At 37.9% G+C, this 19064-nt stretch overlaps 1 protein-coding gene across 1 annotated transcript in view; it reads right to left on the minus strand.

The window, feature by feature from the left end:
• Positions 1 to 19064, minus strand: part of Pcdh15 (protocadherin related 15) — an 864688-nt gene that overhangs the window by 36528 nt on the left and 809096 nt on the right. Inside the window, exons 29-30 of the mRNA XM_050142799.1 lie at positions 11614 to 11829; positions 3014 to 3102 (exon numbers count right to left, since the gene is read on the minus strand). Coding sequence (XP_049998756.1) covers positions 3014 to 3102; positions 11614 to 11829 — 305 coding nt within the window. The remainder of the gene's footprint in view (positions 1 to 3013; positions 3103 to 11613; positions 11830 to 19064) is intronic.

Here is a 19064-nt window from a genome sequence, read left to right on the forward strand (position 1 = left end):
TGCTCTGTGCTACCTATAAGTTCTGTGGTGATTGCTCCTTGGCTTTGTGGTTGCTCTCTGGAAGGTTTTGAAGTCTCTCTATTATTCCGTGAGCTCTTTATTTTATTTCTCTGAACTAATTTTTAGTGTATTTTATCAAAATATACTATATAAGTCATTGTAAGCTATTTTCATTCTCTTTGGGATAATGTGGACCATTAAGAATAATTCAGTGTAGGCATCAACGAAATCATCTAAAATATTATTTATCACATTGCTGATACAAATGAAATTTTTTGCATGTAAGTGGTTGAATTTCCCATGATAAGAAGCAGTAGCTCAGAGAGAAAATCCATGAATAAACTATAGACAGTTAAGAGAAAAACCATGAATAAACCATAGACAGTTAAGAGAAAAACCATAAGCACCAGAAAATGCAAAATTGATTGCTGCTGCTCAGAGCACAGTCCTGAGTAAAAGATTCATTGATTTTATACCCTGATGGTTGGATTATAAAATAATAAGTTGTTCTATTTGACAAAATTTCTGGATTTTAGAGCATAAAATATTACAGTGCTAAATTATTCATTTGGTATCTACGGAGAAGAGTACTTCAAAGGGGGAAGATGGTTGCTACTCTAGCTCATCTCTGTAAGGCAAGCACACAACTTCTCAAAAGAATGGTGGCTAGTACCACACACCCATTTTCACAGGGCAACTGCAAATGTACTTGCTGGAAATGTTTGAAAAAAAAAAAGCCAAACTGAATAGTCTTGTATTTAGAGAGAATAAAACAGATTAATGATAACTAAGGCTGGCTAGTCTATATCTTTATCTTCCTTAACTTTCATGGTATTTTAAAATGAGAATCAGGTTAAATAAGCAACTAGAAAAAGACATTTTCTCATTGCTTTGGTAGCTTATTGATTCTGGTCTCTGGGGGAGAGTCCTCGGTGGATTAAAAATGATGCTTAACTTGAAAGCAAGACAAACTGAGTTCTAATCCTCAGCATTCATGAAAATGTCAGGAATGGCCACATGTGTCTGTAACCTCTTCATCATGGGATAGACACTGGTAAATCTGGGGAGCTCACTGACTGTCCAGCCTAGTCCAAACAGAGAGCGTCAGAGTCAGCAAGAGACCCTGCCTCAAAAACTAGCATGGGAACAATAGAACAAAATTTCCAATGTCCTCTTCTGGCCTCTGCTTATAAGCACATCACATCACACACACACACACATTCCACACAGACATAATGATTCTTACAAAATACACCAGCTAAACACAATAGCTAAGCCTTGAATGTTGTTTTAACCTATTGTTTTTATATGGTTAAAGAAGCATAGGAAAATAGCACAGATACGTGTTTGATTTTTCTATGTGACAGCTAATCAGAAAGCTAATAATTCACTATACTTCTGCGAATGTAATTCCCCCAACAGAAACGATACAGTTTTGACTATCAGCATCCTGAGTAGAGACAATGATGAGTGATGAGAGTTTTGGACATTGGAACAAAAGCCAAATCTTAGAAGAAGCAAGCAAGGCAAACAAACAGGTTGCCCGACAGGAATTTTTACACAGGTGTTTCCAGAGAGATTTTTTAAACAGTAAAATCGAAATTGATTTTCTTTTTCATTTATTTTGTCTGTTCTGATTTTCATGTTTTGTTTTTCTTGTTTTGTTGGTTTAAGAACTGACAGTAATTAAAACCCTGCCATAGGATACTTTCCATAAACTAGATATACACATGCATGCTTGTTTTAGATCTCAAAGAAGATATTGCTTCCAGCACATGATGGTTGATGCCAATGGTTTCTAAATGCACTATACATTTATTTTAAAGCCCTTCTGCCACGCACCACGCCCCCGTGTCTGCGCTCTGTGCACTGGCACCCAGTTCATGAGCTTCGGGCAAGGGGGCTGGAGGTTAAAATACACAGACACACACAGACAGAGAGACAGCGACAGGGGTCACCCTTGAATTCCCCAAGAATGCCCCCTTTATTGTGTTCAGGGGCAGATTATATAGAGATAGCCACGCCCCAGCCAAACCCACCAGAAACCACTCTCCTGCCATCAGGAACTCCTGAAGGTCTCGTGCTCAGAGCAGCTGTAGGCACTCAGATCAGGGGATTACAAGAAATTCAGGATCTGAGGTCTCACTGCTCCCAACACTGAAGTGTGGTAAAAAAAAAAAAAAAAAAAAAAGAGGCAAAGGGCCAAGGACATGCACATTTAAAATGTCCCAAAGGTGCAGCCTTGCAGTCATGTAGTCAACCTTCTGTGGAGGTAACGAAACAGTCAGTGGTCTACAGAAATACAGCTTCTAGCACAGGAACCTGGACATTTGGCACTGTTAGCACATGACCCACAGCACAGTAGAATAGACTTGAGTTAAGCTTGACCTAAAGGCTATTCCTTCCATACTTCAGTTGTCTAAAATGGGTGGTGTTTGCTGGCACTAAAGGGTTTATGTTGTCACTTGTCACCTACTCATTGGGGATCAAATCAGACCACTGAACGCAAATCTTTCTCTGGCCTCATGGAACAATGGAGAACAAACCACCAAATGGTTAATCAACAATGACTTTATAAAATACCATTTTTTTAAAATAAAAGGGTGAGTTATATCAGTGGACACATGATTTTGAAAAAGAACACTTTGTGTACATTGCATGAGACTGCAATTCTGAATTTTTTGGATGATCTCGGATGGCCATTCAAGGCCCATAGTCAAATCCCGTGCCTGAGAATTGCTCATGCTGTACTCTGAAGTTTTGTTGCTGCAGCAGAGCATTCGAAGCCTGGGCCATCCTCAGTCTAACGTCTATTGTTACTTGAATGTATTTCCAGAACCTTTACCTACTTCCCTTGAAACTCTACAGCCTGGGAAAAGAGTAAGCAAAATTAGCATGAAGAAAGTGTTTAATAAGCTTACTCCATCTGAATAGTGTAATAATTTAAATGTTGCAGTCAAACTAAGATGACAGCTCTATGGAGATAGATCTATAAAGAAGCAAACTCCATTACTCTGTGAGGTCTTCTATCTTCTTTTCCACTAATGTAGGTGGTACATTGGAGACAATGACCTGCATATCCAGTTGATTGACCACTGATACCTGAAAAGTGAAAACAGAATGTATTTAAGTCCTGAGCACAGAAATTTCTAACTATTAACATTGTCTGTTCCCTATTATCTATAGAATTTGTTTCTTGTTTTTAACTCATTACCAGATGATTTTTTTTTTTGAAAAATCACATATTTCTTTACTGGTCTTAGGAATAAACCACTGCCGAGAGTACTTGCTATGGATCTAGAAATTGCATGCTAAGAGTATTTCATTATTTTGGCTTTGAGTCTGCTTTTTAAAACTCTGTTTATGATGACTATGGAGGTTTGAATAAGAATGACCTTTTCGAGCTCATGTTTGAATGCTTACTCACCAGGCAGTGGAACTGTTTGAAGGATTACAAGGATTAGGAGACATGGTCTTGTTGGAGGAAGTACGTCACCGGTAGTGGGTATGCTAGGCCCAGAGTCAGTCAGTCAGTCCGTCTGCTTCCTGCCTGCCTGTCTGTCACTGCTATGGATTAGGATGTGCCTCTTAGCTACTGTTCCAGTGTCTGCCTGCAGGCTGTCGTGTTCTCCACTGTGACTAAATTGACTAAACCTCTGAAATTGTGAACAAACCCCCAGTTAAGTGCTTTCTCATATAATAGCTGCCTTCGTCATGGTGTCTCTTCACAGCACGAGAACAGTCACTAAGACAAAGACAACGGGAGGGAAATTTTTGTTGTGCTTGATTTCATTAGTAAGGAACACCCAGCATAACAAACATGACTCTTCAGAATTTGCCAGCCTTATCTGATAATTCATTCATTGCAACTGGTATTCTGAGGTAAAAAAGGTTAGAATGTGCAGTTGCACAGGGTTCTTACTGACAGTCTCCCTGTCTATTTTGTCAACTGTAATCTATAGATGCATGCATACAAATCTACTGTGGAGCCTAAATGAGCCATTTTAGCAAGAGTTGATGGATATGCTGTATTCATTTAGTATGCAATGAGTGCCTTCTCTTCTTATATAAAAGAAATAACCCCATGCTGACTACATTCTATTTTATTTTTCTGTAGAACTCTACAGACTTCAAACTTTATCATTTACTATCCCAAGTAATTATTAATATTATTCCAATTTTACTGAGAAAACTGATGTGGGATTTCCCTCTGTATGCTGTGATTACCATTAATGAATAAAGAAACTGCTTTGGACCTATTACAGGGCAGAACTTAGCTAGGCAGAAAAAACTAAGCTGAATGCTGGGTGGAGTCAGGGAGAAGTCATGGAGCCACCAGAGACAGACACCGATTGGAATCTTGCTGTTAAGCCACAGCCATGTGGTGATACACAGATTAATATAAATGGGTTAAGTTAATAAGTAAGAGTTAGTCAATAAGAAGCTACAGCTAATGGGCCAAGCAGTGATTTAATTAATACAGTTTCTGTGTGATTGTTTTGGGGCTGAGCAGCTGGGAACAAACAAGTGCCTCCCAACAACAGAAAACTATAAAAATTGGAGTATTTCTTGTGTGATTGTTATGGCTAGTTTTTATGTTAGCTTGACACAATCATGGATCACCTCAGAGAAGGGAACCTCAGTTGAGGAATTGCCTCCAGAAATCTGTCTGTAAGCAAGACCGTAGGGCATTTTGTTAACTACTGATAGACACGTCAGGCCTCAGCCCATTGGGGGGTAATGCCATCCTGGTCTTATGGTTCTGGTAATATAAGAAAGCAGGCTGAGCAAACCATAAAGAGCAAGCCAGTAAGCAGCACCCCTCCATGATCTCTGCATCAGTTCCTGGCTCCAGGTTCCTATAGACTTTGAGTTCCTGTCTTGTCTTCCTTCAATGGACTATGATTCAAAGTATTTAGTTTGTAAGCTAAATCCTTTACTCTTCAAGTTGCCTTTGGCCATATTGCTTCATCATAGCAATAGTAACCCTAATGGGGACAGAGATCAAAGCATGTGCCATAGCCACCATTTAATAATCAATCCTGTTTAAGTGAGAGCTCTGTGGATCCATAGATTGTATGGTGCACTGTTTCTAAATATTTATACAAGACTATGAAGTCAAATCTTGAAAATCCTTCACATATCCATGTCCCATCATAGCAGTATTAGTGTGTATACACCAGAACCATAAATTGGATACTCTGCATTGGTTATCGTTAGCATCAAATATCTCAATATGATTTATGATAGAGAGTACATTTATGCTGCCATATAATTTTTATATTGGCTCCAAGTTACCTCTATGTAGTTACTCATAGATGGGGTTACAAACTTCAAGGAATCGGACAGGAAATTTAAGTAACAAAAGTAGACAAAAGAATGGCTGACAGGAACTAGTAGAAGTCTGCGATATGAGGGTACACACCCCTGTGAAAAGCCTCTGATGACTTCCCTTGAGCAGTGTCAAGCAGGAAAGCCATCCAGACATGCTGCATCATTTAGATTTCCAAAGAAATAAGTTCAAAAGTTTACAGAAAATGTTCGACTTTAGTGTGAGCCCAATGTTGTGTGAGGCTAATAAATCTTCTCAAAGTCTATATTAAGAATCTGTTTGCTACATCCGCAGACAAGCAGAGGGCACTCTGCTTCTCACTCATAAGTAATTGGACCCCAATGCACAGAATTTTCTTGGCTTTATTGTTTTGTGCTTTTAGCAGTAAAAAATACATGGGGAAAACATCTTAGAAGCGTGGATCTAAAGCTTGTTGCTCCCTTCTCCCTTCCTTTGCCTTTCCTCTCTCCCTCTATGTTCCCTTCCCTATCCTTTCCCCCCTCCCTAGTACCTCTGTTCTACTTCCTTTTCTACACTGTATCTTCTACTCCTTCCTTCCTTCCTTCTTCCTTCCTTCCTTCCCCCCCCCTTTTTTTTGGTATTTTTGAGACAGGGTTTCTCTGTAGCTTTGGAACTTGTCCTGGAAACTAGCTCTCGTAGACCAGGCTGGCCTCGAAACCACAGAAATCCACCTGCCTCTGCCTCCTGAGTGCTGGGAATTAAGCCGTGTGCCACCACGTATGTTCTTTCAATTGTCATAAATGTCTAAGATCTTTTGTATAACGAATCTATCTAAGCATTGCTACATGCTCAGTAGAGTCTCACTGAGGGCAATGAAACATTACCGTGTTTTGTACGTGGGTTCTGAGAATTTGTAGACTTTATCTGTATATAAATATGTTCTGGTTTTCTGCAGCTTACCTCCAAGTAGACATTTAGAATGCAGTCTAGGTATGGGAAAAACTTTACTCAAAAGCTAAATTTGGCCATAGAGATACATGTAACTCTATCATTTGCCATCTAAGGAAATTTATATTGGGTCCTTATCAGTCATAAGGACAATTAACTTACCCAAAGGGATTTTAATTTGTTAGTGATATTTGGGCTGATTTTGATTTCACCAGAGGTCAAGGAAGTAAGGTTCTAGATCTCTGGAATTCACATATATTACATTTACAGTTTAAAAATTATTATCTTGACAAATTTTGAAAAAAAGTATTTTTAGAATAGGCAAGGGCCTAGCAATTTTCACATCAGTAGAGCAATTATCTTATCGGTATAAAGAACAAGTATAGGAATGAAGCCTGGGCTCAGTTCTCATCACCAAACAAAAAATATATATCTATTTTTAATAAATTAAGAGTATATATATATTTCTGATAAGTTAATAAATTGAGGCTGCTGCAACTCTGTAATTGGTTGTCTCTGACTTACCTTTAAACAGGTATTTAAAATTTTTTGGATAGCTGATGTGTAACAGGGCACAAAATTTTTTATTATATATATGAAGAGAATAATACATTATAGCTTAGGTTTCCATCTTTAAGGAAATCCTGGATCCTGAGTTTTGCTATTTTCAGCATCCACACCAAGCACATGTAAGCGATTAAGAGTATAACACTTGTCTTAATTCCCTATTGCAATCACTGTGCAAATATTTCCAGAAATGTACAACTTATTGTATCATAATTTTAAAATATCCTTATATAATTTCTTAATTTATTTTATCTCTACAGGCTGATTTCAAATGTTTCATAAATGTTCATTTATATCACTGTTGCAGATGCTTTGACTGATAGAGTAAAATTAATAAAAATGTCAAAAAAAGAGAAGTGTATGACTTACAAAAATCTAATGACAGTTTCACTAGATCTTTTATTTCTTCCTTATGAGCCATTTCTTTACTGTCCCAATTATTCCTAAGAAATTCAACATTGCCAAACTATCTAATATACACAAAGTTACCAATAATTGACCCTATGCAATTTTAAACTCTCCGGTACCCACATTAAGAAGGTAAATGTTAGCAAAATTGTTTTAATCATGCTTTTAATCAAGTATTTTAAAACAGTTTAAGAGCCAGGTGTTGGTGGTATATGCCTTTAACCCCATCACTCAGGAGGCAGAGGCAGGTAGATCTCTGTGAGCTTGAGGCCAGCCTGGTCTACAAGAGCTAGTTTCCAGGACTGGCTTCAAAGCTACGAAGAAACCCTGCCTTGAAAAACGAAAAATAAAATATATAGTTTAAGACATGTTTAACACAATCCCAACATGCAATCAATATAAAACACCTCAAGGAGATATTTGACTTTATCCACAGAGTCTTCGGAATCCAGTTTCATCTCAAACTCACAGCAGACCTTACTGTGCCCAGAGCAGGCCTGGGCACAGCAGCTACGTGAGGTCAATAACTGATGTTGGCGCACGCTGTCCTTTTCTCATGGACTGTGACTGTCATTCACAATGGGACATTGCTATGAACTCACCTTTCATGAAATGAAAGGAGGAGATTAATAGCCTTTTAGGTAATTGTATATTTTCTTCTTTGATACTGCACCAAAATTCAAGTGTTGGTTTCTACAACCCTGCCTTTCATTTGAAATCTGAAGAAAGGATTACAAATATGAAAGTCTATTCATTTTTTCTTGTATTTTAATTTGTCTTTTGTTTGTACTTCAAATTAATATTTGGTTACTTCTGTTTTAGACCACTGTCTCGTGTAGCCCAGCCTGGGTTTGAACTCTGTGTGTAGTTGAAATTGGCCTTGAACTTTTGATTTTCATGCCTCCTGTCTCCAAAAGTGTAATTACAAGAGTATACTTTTGTATTCAACTCGATGACTTCATTTCAACATGTTGTCTTTGCCATTTGGATAATATTAGCTCATATTTTTCAAATCCTGACATATTTCATTACACAATATGAAAAAAGAAACATTTTTAATACGAACACCAATCTCATCAGACAATCTCATAGTCATTGGCTAATGGGGAGTTGTCAAGTTCACAGTGGGAAGACAAGCTTTCCAGGACTGTGATTTGAACTGGAAAGCTCCAGTGCTGTCTGTCATGAGGAGCAAATACTGCCAGCTGTTTTTCTCGAAATGAAAGCCTTACTTCATTCATTTTTTTGTAAATGTCTTTTGAATATTTAGCTTGAATACACATATTTTCCCTCTAAGCTGTTCCTTCAAATAAAAATATCTATTCTATGAAAACCTGCATAGTTCAAACTGAATCATGTTTTTCTTGAGACGACTACATATTATTATTACTATATTAATTCATCATACAAAATGTTTAAAGATGTTGTCTTTGATAGCTAGATAGGTGATTGTTGAAAAGACAGAAGGTGGGTAGATGGGTAGGTAGACAGATAGTGTCTGGTATTCAGGGGTAAACTCTGAGGTTTGAACTTTTTTACTACATGGATGATGTTTCAAAGTTATGGAACCAAAAACCTTGCCAAGTCAGTGAGAGCAGACAATAAAGAGAACACTTTGACAGATCCTTGTGAAGCAAAAATGCTACCAGATGAGAATGAAATAAACCAAGAAAAGAAAGCAAGAAGTTAGGAGTGATGTGGTAAGGTAACCAAGGGCGGTGGCCTGGAGGCTTCTGGACAGTGAGAATCAGCATAGATTTGTGTGCAATTCCTCAGATAGTGTCAGCACAGGCATTGATCTAGTAGAAGGAGAGCCAGAGTTCTGTGGCTTTCCCAAAGGTGTACAATGCAGAGAGAATGGTGTTACGGTTGCATATTGACTGGCTGCTCTACTGACTGTAGAATGGGGAAAGCACCTGTGAGGGTTTACCATTGAGGGCGGGGTGATGTAACAACCTCATGGAGTTCACCTGGCCTGACAATGAGCTTGCTGTAAAGTTGCTTGGGAACCCAGATGATATAAAGCACAAAATGAAAAACTTCTCTCTCTCTGGTTCTCCCTCCCAAGTAGACATGTTTTAATGGACAAATACTTTATATGCATTAAGTCTGCACACGGACACTCGCTCCTGTAACACTCTAAGGATTCTCAGGGCCTGGTGCTGCATTGTTAGCCTTCCCAGTTCTGATGCTTCTACCTTCTTAGACTAGGGTATTTTGTCCCTGTCTCTGTGTTCCCAGCATGCAAACTGAAAATACGGGACTTTTCAGCCTCAATGGGCCTGTGAATCAATGTAGTAAATCCTCTGACTTTGTTTCCTTAGAGGCCATGAAGAAATACATAAGGAAACAAACTTAAGTTTTATATCATGGGACATTTATTTAAATTGATAAAGCTTTATGTATTTGGTAATTAAACATGGGGAACATGCAGGTTTCTCATAAGAGAATGTATGAAAAGGAAGAAATTCAGTTAGGTGGATTGAATATCTTGCTGGGAAGAAGAGTGCTGAGTTTGTCTGGATACATCTGATATTGTGATTAAAGATGGGAGGTTTGTAATAGAAGTTTCGGGGCAACAGCACAGGTAACTATGGCTTTAAAGGATGAAACATGGTGGAGGGCAGAATTGTTAAGGGACAGAGCTCAAGGAAGTGGGAATGTGGAACACTGGAAGAATAACTCCATTTAAAAAAATGGAAGAGATTGCCAAAAATAAGTCAGGAGATCTGGAAATAAGGAACCAAGCTAACGAAACTTCCTTAAGGCATAGAGGGAGAATCACAAGGGCAGAGAACGGACTCTGAGGCAGTAGTAAGGATTGAGAAGTGACCACACGGGGATAGCTTAAAGATCACACTGTCAGTGGGCTGCATGAAGAACTTGCCAAACAGAGTCGGCAAAGACTCCGCATGAACTAAAGCCCTCCCTTGGGAAAGCAACAGAAAGAGATAGTGTAAAAAATGCCTTATCTAATGTGAAGATCATTATCTTCTCTTCTTATAAATCATCTTCAGTGACTACCCACTGCTTTGGTTCACAGTTCCAGGATATTTCACATGGTTTCCATGTCTCACATAAACCTCTGGCTTCTCTTACCCCATACGTGATCCATACTCCCTCTCTTGCTCCGTAGATTGAGTGGATAACCATCTCTCACTTACTCAGCCAAGCTTCATCATGGCTTTAGCATCTGTCATTATCACATCCTCTGCCTACAGACTTTATTTGGCCTTTCTCTTAACTGAAAAGATTGCATGCAATACTATGAAAATCATTTTTGGTAACAGAATTCTATGTGTATACATATCATATTGTGATTTCTTTTAGATTATTTTGTTTCTTTATAAATGCATAAATATTTAATAAGTATTCAGTAAGAGTAAATACATATGATTTAAGCATATGGTGTATAACTTCTATTCGATTACTTTGAATTTCTAACAAAAATTAACTTCTTATCATTCATGTTTCACTATTTAATCCTATTTACTTTATAAAAAATGGTTATTTATATTTACTTGTGCTTATTTTATAACATCTTATTTATATTTAGTACACTGACCTTATTGTTTATCCTTTAAGCACCATATTGTACTTTTCTTAAATAACAAGAAGGGATAAATGTACATTATCTTATATAAGGTATATAGACCTATATTTGCTAAAAAATCTATGTCACCCATAATATCCTATATGTAAATACTTCTTGAATAATATTGACCTGCTTTTACTACAATGAAGCCTTTTGTTTTGAAGGAGAGTATTGTCAACATACAACAATTGATGTGTGATGACTAGGGTTCTTCACCACCTAAGAATAAAACATTTTATCCCTGATGTTTACATGTAGATTAAAGCTAACTAAATGTGTGCTGAGCAAGATGTTCTAGGATACGCAAGGGGACAGATAGATTTTACTTGATTTTTTTCTTGATATGATAAATGTTCAATAACCATTCTTCTTATAACTGTTAGCTTTTTTTCAGAGAAAAATCCAAACAACCTTCATGCCCAAGTTAGAAGAGATGTGCACATTGATGTTAGGTATTTTGGTTAAAGTTAGAATCCAATTGCCCTTCAGATGATCTGCCCCTGAAGCTGTATTTGGCCTGAGAGAAGAAATTACAGGAATACTATTTTATATAGACACATGTAACTTAGTGAAACATCGTTTCTAACATCATTAGAGATTCTGTTTTAAAAGGAAAATCTTGCATATTAGAACACGTTACTACAAATTTTTTTCTGTTTTTTAATCACAAAGGCCAAATATCTTGATAAAAATTTAATGAATTTACATTTTAGAGAGTCTATTTCAAAGTAATATGAAAAGTGCTAATAGCTAAAACACTTGCCCCAGGCTAGCGTCTCATGTCTCTCACTCATGCGCTTACCAGCACGTCAGCTTTCCCGCTCAACCCCTTCCCGTAGTCGTCAGTTGCGATGACTTGAAACTTGAAGTAGGATCTCCTCATATTGTGGAAGAGCATGGCTGTCTTGATGAGCCCAGTGTATGTTTCCACCACAAATCCCTCTTTGCCCTCTTTAATGGGCGGTATGATGAGCCTGTAGGCCATGGCACTGTAGTTTCCGGTGTCCCTGTCAGTAGCCTAGGAGGGGAAAAACAAATGAAAAATCGTCGATGAGAAGTAAGTAAAAGCTTGCAACTCGAAATCTTATTTCTACTTCCAAGGTTACTTGTGCAATAGCACAGTGCTTTTCTCCTAAAATTCCATTTCTCTGAATATCATTGTGCATAGGCAGAAGATACATCTTCATAACAAATAGTTCTCATCAGAAAGATCCTGGCTCTGGGACAGTTGTTACAAAAGACAAGGAGCTAATCAATTAAATTATATATCTCTGTGAGGATGAGTTCACAGATATCACATAAGAAAAGTGTGGGCATGGTGGCATGCATGTATAATCTTAGCATTGGGGAGGTGGAGACAGGACAGTACTTGGGGTTCACTGGCCAGCCAGTCTAGCCTCCTTGGTGAGCTCCAGGCCAGTGAGACATCATCTCAAGATGAATGACACCCAAGAAACAACATTTCAGGTTGTCTTCTGGCTTTCATGTACACATGCACACACATATGCACATGTATAATTACATATATGCAAACACATGCACACATCACACAGAGACATACACAAAAAAGATGAGACACATTCAACCTTTACCTTTTGGGTTAGCATTAAGATTCCTCTTTAAATAAATATTTTATTGCTAGTGCGAACTTTGAGATGTAATACCTATGCCTAAAGCGTACCAAATTATGACTGTACAGAGCAATAAAATTTTGAAAAATATGCATATATGTGAGACTATTTGTATTAAGAGTCAACACGCCACAGCTATTTTTGTCTTCACGGATGCCTCGGTTATCCCCATCTCCCCATCACACCCACCCCCTTGTCACACCCAACTCCCTCGGGGAACCCATCACCTGGCTGCATCATTGCTTATGTTTGCTCCGTTTTAAATTTGTATTTGTAGGATCAGCACAAGTTCTACTTTACAACTCAACTCTTTCACCAGTTTTTATGCTACGAGGTTCAATCATGTTCAATTTTAAGATAAATGCTAACACCACAATGATACGTAGAGAGGAGAGACAGTTACTGTACAAACATAGCGGTTGCTTGGTACATTAAGCTAACTCACACAGTTCCTATTGACTAACTTTCCATCTCAAAAAATTGTTTTTCTTTCTAATTTATTATATTATGAAAACTATAACATTGTCATATTTCATAATAAGTGACTGAAGTGCTTTTTGTTGTAAGCTTTTTCTGAAGCAAATGATCATTTAATATAAAACTCAGAAATAGCATTTGGTTTTATGATTTTCCTAGTGTGGTCCAAAAAATTTGTAAAAAATGAGGCACAGTTTCTAAAAGTCAGGTTTGCTAGACCTTTGAGGCTCCTGAGCTCTATTTCTGTATGTTGTGCAAAGTCAGCCCTCTTTCATTTCCTCTTTCAAGGCTCACTGTTCTCGGTGGTCTACCTCAAGGATCTCACTTCTGGAGATGGTTAGGAACAGCTGTCGGGAATGTGTGAATTCTGGGAACTCTCTCCTCTCTATCAAGTGTGTAGAGTTGAATGCTGGTTAACTACAGAGCAAGAGTGGAAAATTCCAGTGGCTGATGAACTTGGGACCAACACACAGCATGCTCAAGTTCCATTTAGGATCGTAGTTTCTCTAAGAGATGTAAGTCAGATGGCTCATATAGTACATGCCCTCCAGACAAGAACCAAGTGATCTCATGAGGCAAATGATAAAATTGGCATGTTAAATACATACGAACTCACATCCAAAGTGCCAGTAACAAAATTCAGAGCACAATTGGAAATCTGGGTTAGAAGGTGCACGGGCAGCAAACCACCTCGGTGTTGAGTGCAGCATGACTTTCGCTTCCTGCTTTCAATGTCTTTACATTTAATTTGATTCCTTACTCTTACATTTTGATTTACATTGTAGGGGACTTCAAAGTCACTTTTAACTTGTATCCTTTATCCATCAATGAGATAAATTATGTCCAGCAAATATTATTATAAGTGTATATTATATATTATGTACATATGCTATGTTATATGACTATGATGTGCTGAAAATGATGTTTGTGAAATCATAGATGACCAAGGACATCATGACCATTAGAAATACTTGCTATGAGAGCTGTTAAATTCATATTGTAATAGCAAGAATACAGAAATTTAAGCACTCAAGAACTATATTTCGATTCTTCATCTTAGACACATAAGATTATAGCTCCTCTAAGAAAGTAACCTCTTAATAACGTCTTTCTTATTGAGGTCAGGGTGCATATGCCTGGTTTTCATAATCACCTTTCATTTCATTTATGTTTTCTAGTTTTCCTTTATTGTTTCCTGATCCCATTGACCCAGTCTTACAAATCCTCTACCTTCCTTGAAACCCACACACTTATACAGAGGAAAAACTTTCCCTTTATTCCCGAATGCAAGGACATTGGTATCTAGTTCTCAGCCTTCCTCTCCAACTTATTCCTCCTTTAAAAGTGCAGTTTTCATGTAGACGGCATACTTGGCAATTTATCTTCAATTCTCAGGCTAGTGACTTTCCTTGATCAGTGAGCTGCCTGAGAGTTGCTCTAGTGTTAAATCTCACAGAGGCAGGGGCCCTTGGGGAAATGCTCTGGCTCAGGAAGATAAAACTTCAATGTGTTCATTTCTGACCACAGTGCACTCATTACACCTGAAACCTCTTATACTAGAGAATTTTCCCATTTGCCCTCTTCCTTGAGACATTAGGTTTGGAAATTCCATCCACTTCTGCTCTGTCAAAGTCACACTACGCTTATCTCACCTTTATACCTTGGATCAATTGAGCCATAAGTTTATACCTGATGACTTAAGACTGAAGATGGAGAATTTAAACAACCAGGAAAGCCAGTGTGATCATAAGCTCTCAATCTGAGCTTCTAACAGTGCTCTTGCTCCGTTTAGAAAATCTTCTCTGTAAACAGTAACTTGTCTCACATCAATAATTCAGCCCACTTGTCACCGTGTGTCTTCTCCAGTCTCCTCTAGAGATGCACATATTCTAATTTACCTGAAATTCCAGGATATCAAGTGTGACATTTCTCAGCTGTTCACCTTAGAAACAAAGTATCTTTACTGGTGTCATCGGTCAGCTCTGCGAATCTTAGAGGTGCAGCTGAACCGCTTCTCCCATCGAAGGCACATTCACAAGGATCTGAGCCTCCCCCAGTTCTCTGCATGTGGAACATGCTACCTTTTCCTCTTAAAACTGGTGGCGCACGCCTTTAATCCCAGCACTTGGGAGGCAGAGGCAGGCGGATCTCTGTGAGTTCGAGACCAGCCTGGTCTACAAGAGCTAGTTCCAGGACAGGCTCCAAAGCCACAGAGAAACCCTGTCTCGAAAAACCAAAAAAAAAAAAAAAAAAAAAAAAAAAAAACAACCCCAAAACACACACATTAGTCTTTTCTATTACGACAAAGTGAAACTTTTACTCTGATGCTAGCCACAGCACTGTTTCTATGGTTCGGTTCTCTACCACGTCTCAATAGAATTCCTTCCCTCCATTTCATCCTTCAAACACAGTAAGACCTGAGCCTCTCCAGGGAGAGTAACTATTCCAAGTTGGCTTCGAGTGGAGCTCAGGCTCAGATCTCCCAGCCTGTGTTCTTGCAGGGCCTCTGCGTCAATAACACCGGTGCGCAATTCACAGTCAACTATCATCTGTCTGCCATTCCGTATCCAGCGCTGTGGGACACCCCATGTGCATTGTCCCACTCCCAGTCTACCGTTATTTCACAGGACAGTGATGTAGGCCAAAGGGATCAGTTACTATTGATAACCACACAGGTATCTGGTATCAAAGCAGGGTGGGTCTCACTCTAAGTCCACTCTATCCAACATGTCAAAATATCAGGATTTCAAAACTCACTGAAAAGAACAGAAAATGAGACATAAACTACCCTAAGAACTTTTCCTGGATGCAATAAGGAGATGGAAATAAAACAATAAACCTACATGCTAGAAATGCAATGCAAATGCCTTTCCAAAGCTGTTAAAAATATCCCTATAATATGGTGTATGGAAGCTGGCCTTTTGAATAGTGATTGGTGCATGAGGGTAGAGCTTTATAGGAGGTTCTAAGTTCTCCTTTATCCACTTCTGCTTATAAAGATGTAGTGCAAAGATGGCTATCTAGGAGCCAGGGATACATCTCTAGTAAATCTGCTGATGTGTAAAAATCACTAATGATCCAGGCCTCTAGGAACCAGGGATTTAGCCTAGGTGAATCTGCTGATGGGTAAAAATTGTTAATGACCCTGTCCCAGGAGAAAGAATTTATCTTGCATGAAATCCCTTAGTTATAAATGTCAGAATGGATAAGAAAAAAAAACCCAGCAATATATTGTATAAATCTTATCATTTACTTGATATTTTATTTTAGCCCGGCAGTGGTGGCGAGCGCCTTTAATCCCAGCACTCGGGAGGCAGAAGCAGGCAGATCTCTGTGAGTTCGAGCCAGCCTGGTCTACAAGAGCTAGTGCCAGGACAGATAGGGCTGTTACACAGTGAAACCCTGTCTACAAAAACCATTAGCTCTAGCTTCTTATTGGCTAACTCTTACATCTTAGTTTAACTCATTTCTATTAATCTGTATATCACCACAAGGTTGTGGCCTACCAGCAAAGTTTCAGCACATCTAGCTCCAGTCACGGATCCATGGTGTCTCTCTGACTCCGCCCTTCTTTCTTCCGGCATTCAGTTCCATCTTCCTGGCCTAACTAAACTCTGCCCTATCAACAGGTCAAGGCAGTTTCTTTATTCATTAACCAAGAAAAGCAACACACAGACAGAAGGACCTCCCACACCATTCCTTAATCTGTTTCTTTCTACTAAAAAAGTTATACCTGGTTCATGATATAGTTACCAAGAGGAAGAGGTTAGCTTGATTTATTAACTTCTATTTTTTTTCTGTTGGCAAAAAGTTATGTCTGGAGTTGCTTAGAAAGAAGCCAAACTTGGATATTACAATTCTACTTGCTTTAATTATATTTTATAATGAAAACTCAGACACAGACAACCACTTACACATTGCTAAGACCTCATCTGGAATTTTTAATGTGTACAGGTGCCCAACATTAAGAGACAACCACCAAATAATAGCCTCTATCATGCAGGGAATAGGTGAGACATTAATTTTCTAATAGCTTTAGTAACTGTTCCCCTCTGTTGCCTAAATGAATACCACGGATGCAGAAATATTAGTAAAATAATTAGTGATGTCCTAAGAACTTCCAAACCTATTAAAGTCCAATAATGGGGCTTTAACTTCAGCTTCTCAATTAGACCCATTTCAGCCGTTAGCAGCACAGAAACCTTGCTTTTCCCGAGACAGAGTGAAGGTGATTTAGAATGTAGGGCCCAAAACTCATGCCTCACATCCACCCACTGGTGTGGGTGTCAAACTGTGATTATTCGAGGCAAAAAAGAACAGAGAGTTGGCTTCTGAGTAATACTTTAACTTTACTCTTGTATTTTTAGAAAACGTGAAGAAACTTTCATTTTAAAGTCTTTACGGCCAATGTGCCCAGCTTCTGATTAAACATGGATAAAGAAATACCAAGGAGATTGATCTATTTCCAGGCTTCTTCAAAAAGTTTTGCAAAAACTATAAAAAAGGAAGAACTGTTTTAAATAGGAAAAAAAATCAGTGCTAGATTTTTTCACAAGCATTTAATAAAAAGTGGCCACACTGGGACACTAGTAAAACCTAGTAATAAGTTCACATTAGGTAACTGTAGAGTTAAATAAATAATAACCAAGTTTAAAGCAAAATAACAACAAACAGACACTGGAACATTTACAAATGCAAATCAAATAGCTTCACTTCCTACTATTTAACAGAATATATTTCCACTGTTGGTGGATTTGCATCCTACTAATGTATAGAACATTTTTTTCTCTTAAACACACACATGTACAGGTATATATTTTAAAGTATAGTCACCATTAAAAGATAATCTTTAATCCTAACATCAAGGAGGCCAAGGCAGGAGGATCTCTGTGAGTTTGAGGCCAGCCTGGTCTACATCCTGTGAGTTTTGGGAAAGCCAGGGCTACATAGAGAGATCCCATCTCAAAGACAAACAAACAAACAAACAAAACAAAATTGACTGTAATTTTGAATAAGAATAAAAATAAGACTTCTTATGTTTAAACTCCTAAATTTAATAGAAAATCAAGTAAACAGAACAACAAGGAGTTTGAATATTCAGTCTGAAAGTTGAATTTTTGTGAATTCACTCTCTTGATATTTATTGCCTATCAATTAAATTAAATATCACAAAAGAGCATCTTATTACATAAAGAAAAACTGATTTACCATAGCTTTTGCAGAAAAAAAGAACATATCTAGACAAACAGAATTCAATTTCTAAACCTTTTAGTTTGGAAAAGCAGTGTGAACATTCAAAAGCATGATGAATCTCAATTGTTGCTCTGAAGCTAATGATAACCAAAAGAAGCCTTAGGTGTCACGAAAGTGACACTAATTGTAAAGAAGTTCTAATTTGCAGGTTGGAGTGGGACTATCTGTACATAGGACACTAAAATCTGTCTCTTAGGATTACACAGTTTGCAACATTTTAATATAAAGACCACATTTATCCAAACCAGGGGCTATTCAAAATGTCCTTCATTTAAATTGGTCATATTTCAGATTGTTCCTCTCTCTCTCTCTCTCTCTCTCTCTCTCTCTCTCTCTCTCTCTCTCTCTCTGTCCTTCCCTTCCTCCTTCCTACCATTCCTTCCTCCCTTCTGGCATTTGTATGTATGGATACATAAATGCATACAGTTACAAATATATAACGACATTTTTGGTCACAATGGATTTTATAATTTTGGGTACAAACTGGTATTTTCTAAAAGGAAACAGCTGTTAAAACTGAAAAAATATTATGAAATAATCTTTGATTGATAGAAAATACACTACCTGAAATTTGAGGATTCTTAACCACATTCAGCATACACTGATAAAATTTCTTGGTTTAATCAGAAAATGACTGGGGATGAGGAAAATCCCATGTGTAAGGAACAGAAGATGAATATATATGAGAAAGAGCTTTTCTGTTAAAATTTATCCATTTTACCAAATTATGAGACATTCATAATCTTTTGATCATTGGGACAAAACAAGCAATAAAGTATTTGTGTGTATGTGTGTGTACCTGTGTATGAGTACATGAGTGCATGTGTGTGTGTGTGGGCATTTGTGCACATGTTTTGTTTATCTATGCATGTACATATATGTAGGTATATAG

The sequence above is a fragment of the Alexandromys fortis genome, unplaced genomic scaffold (assembly GCF_014885135.2).
Source record: "Alexandromys fortis isolate MF-2015 unplaced genomic scaffold, M_Fortis_MF-2015_v1.1 scaffold_9, whole genome shotgun sequence".
Taxonomy (NCBI): Eukaryota; Metazoa; Chordata; class Mammalia; order Rodentia; family Cricetidae; genus Alexandromys; species Alexandromys fortis.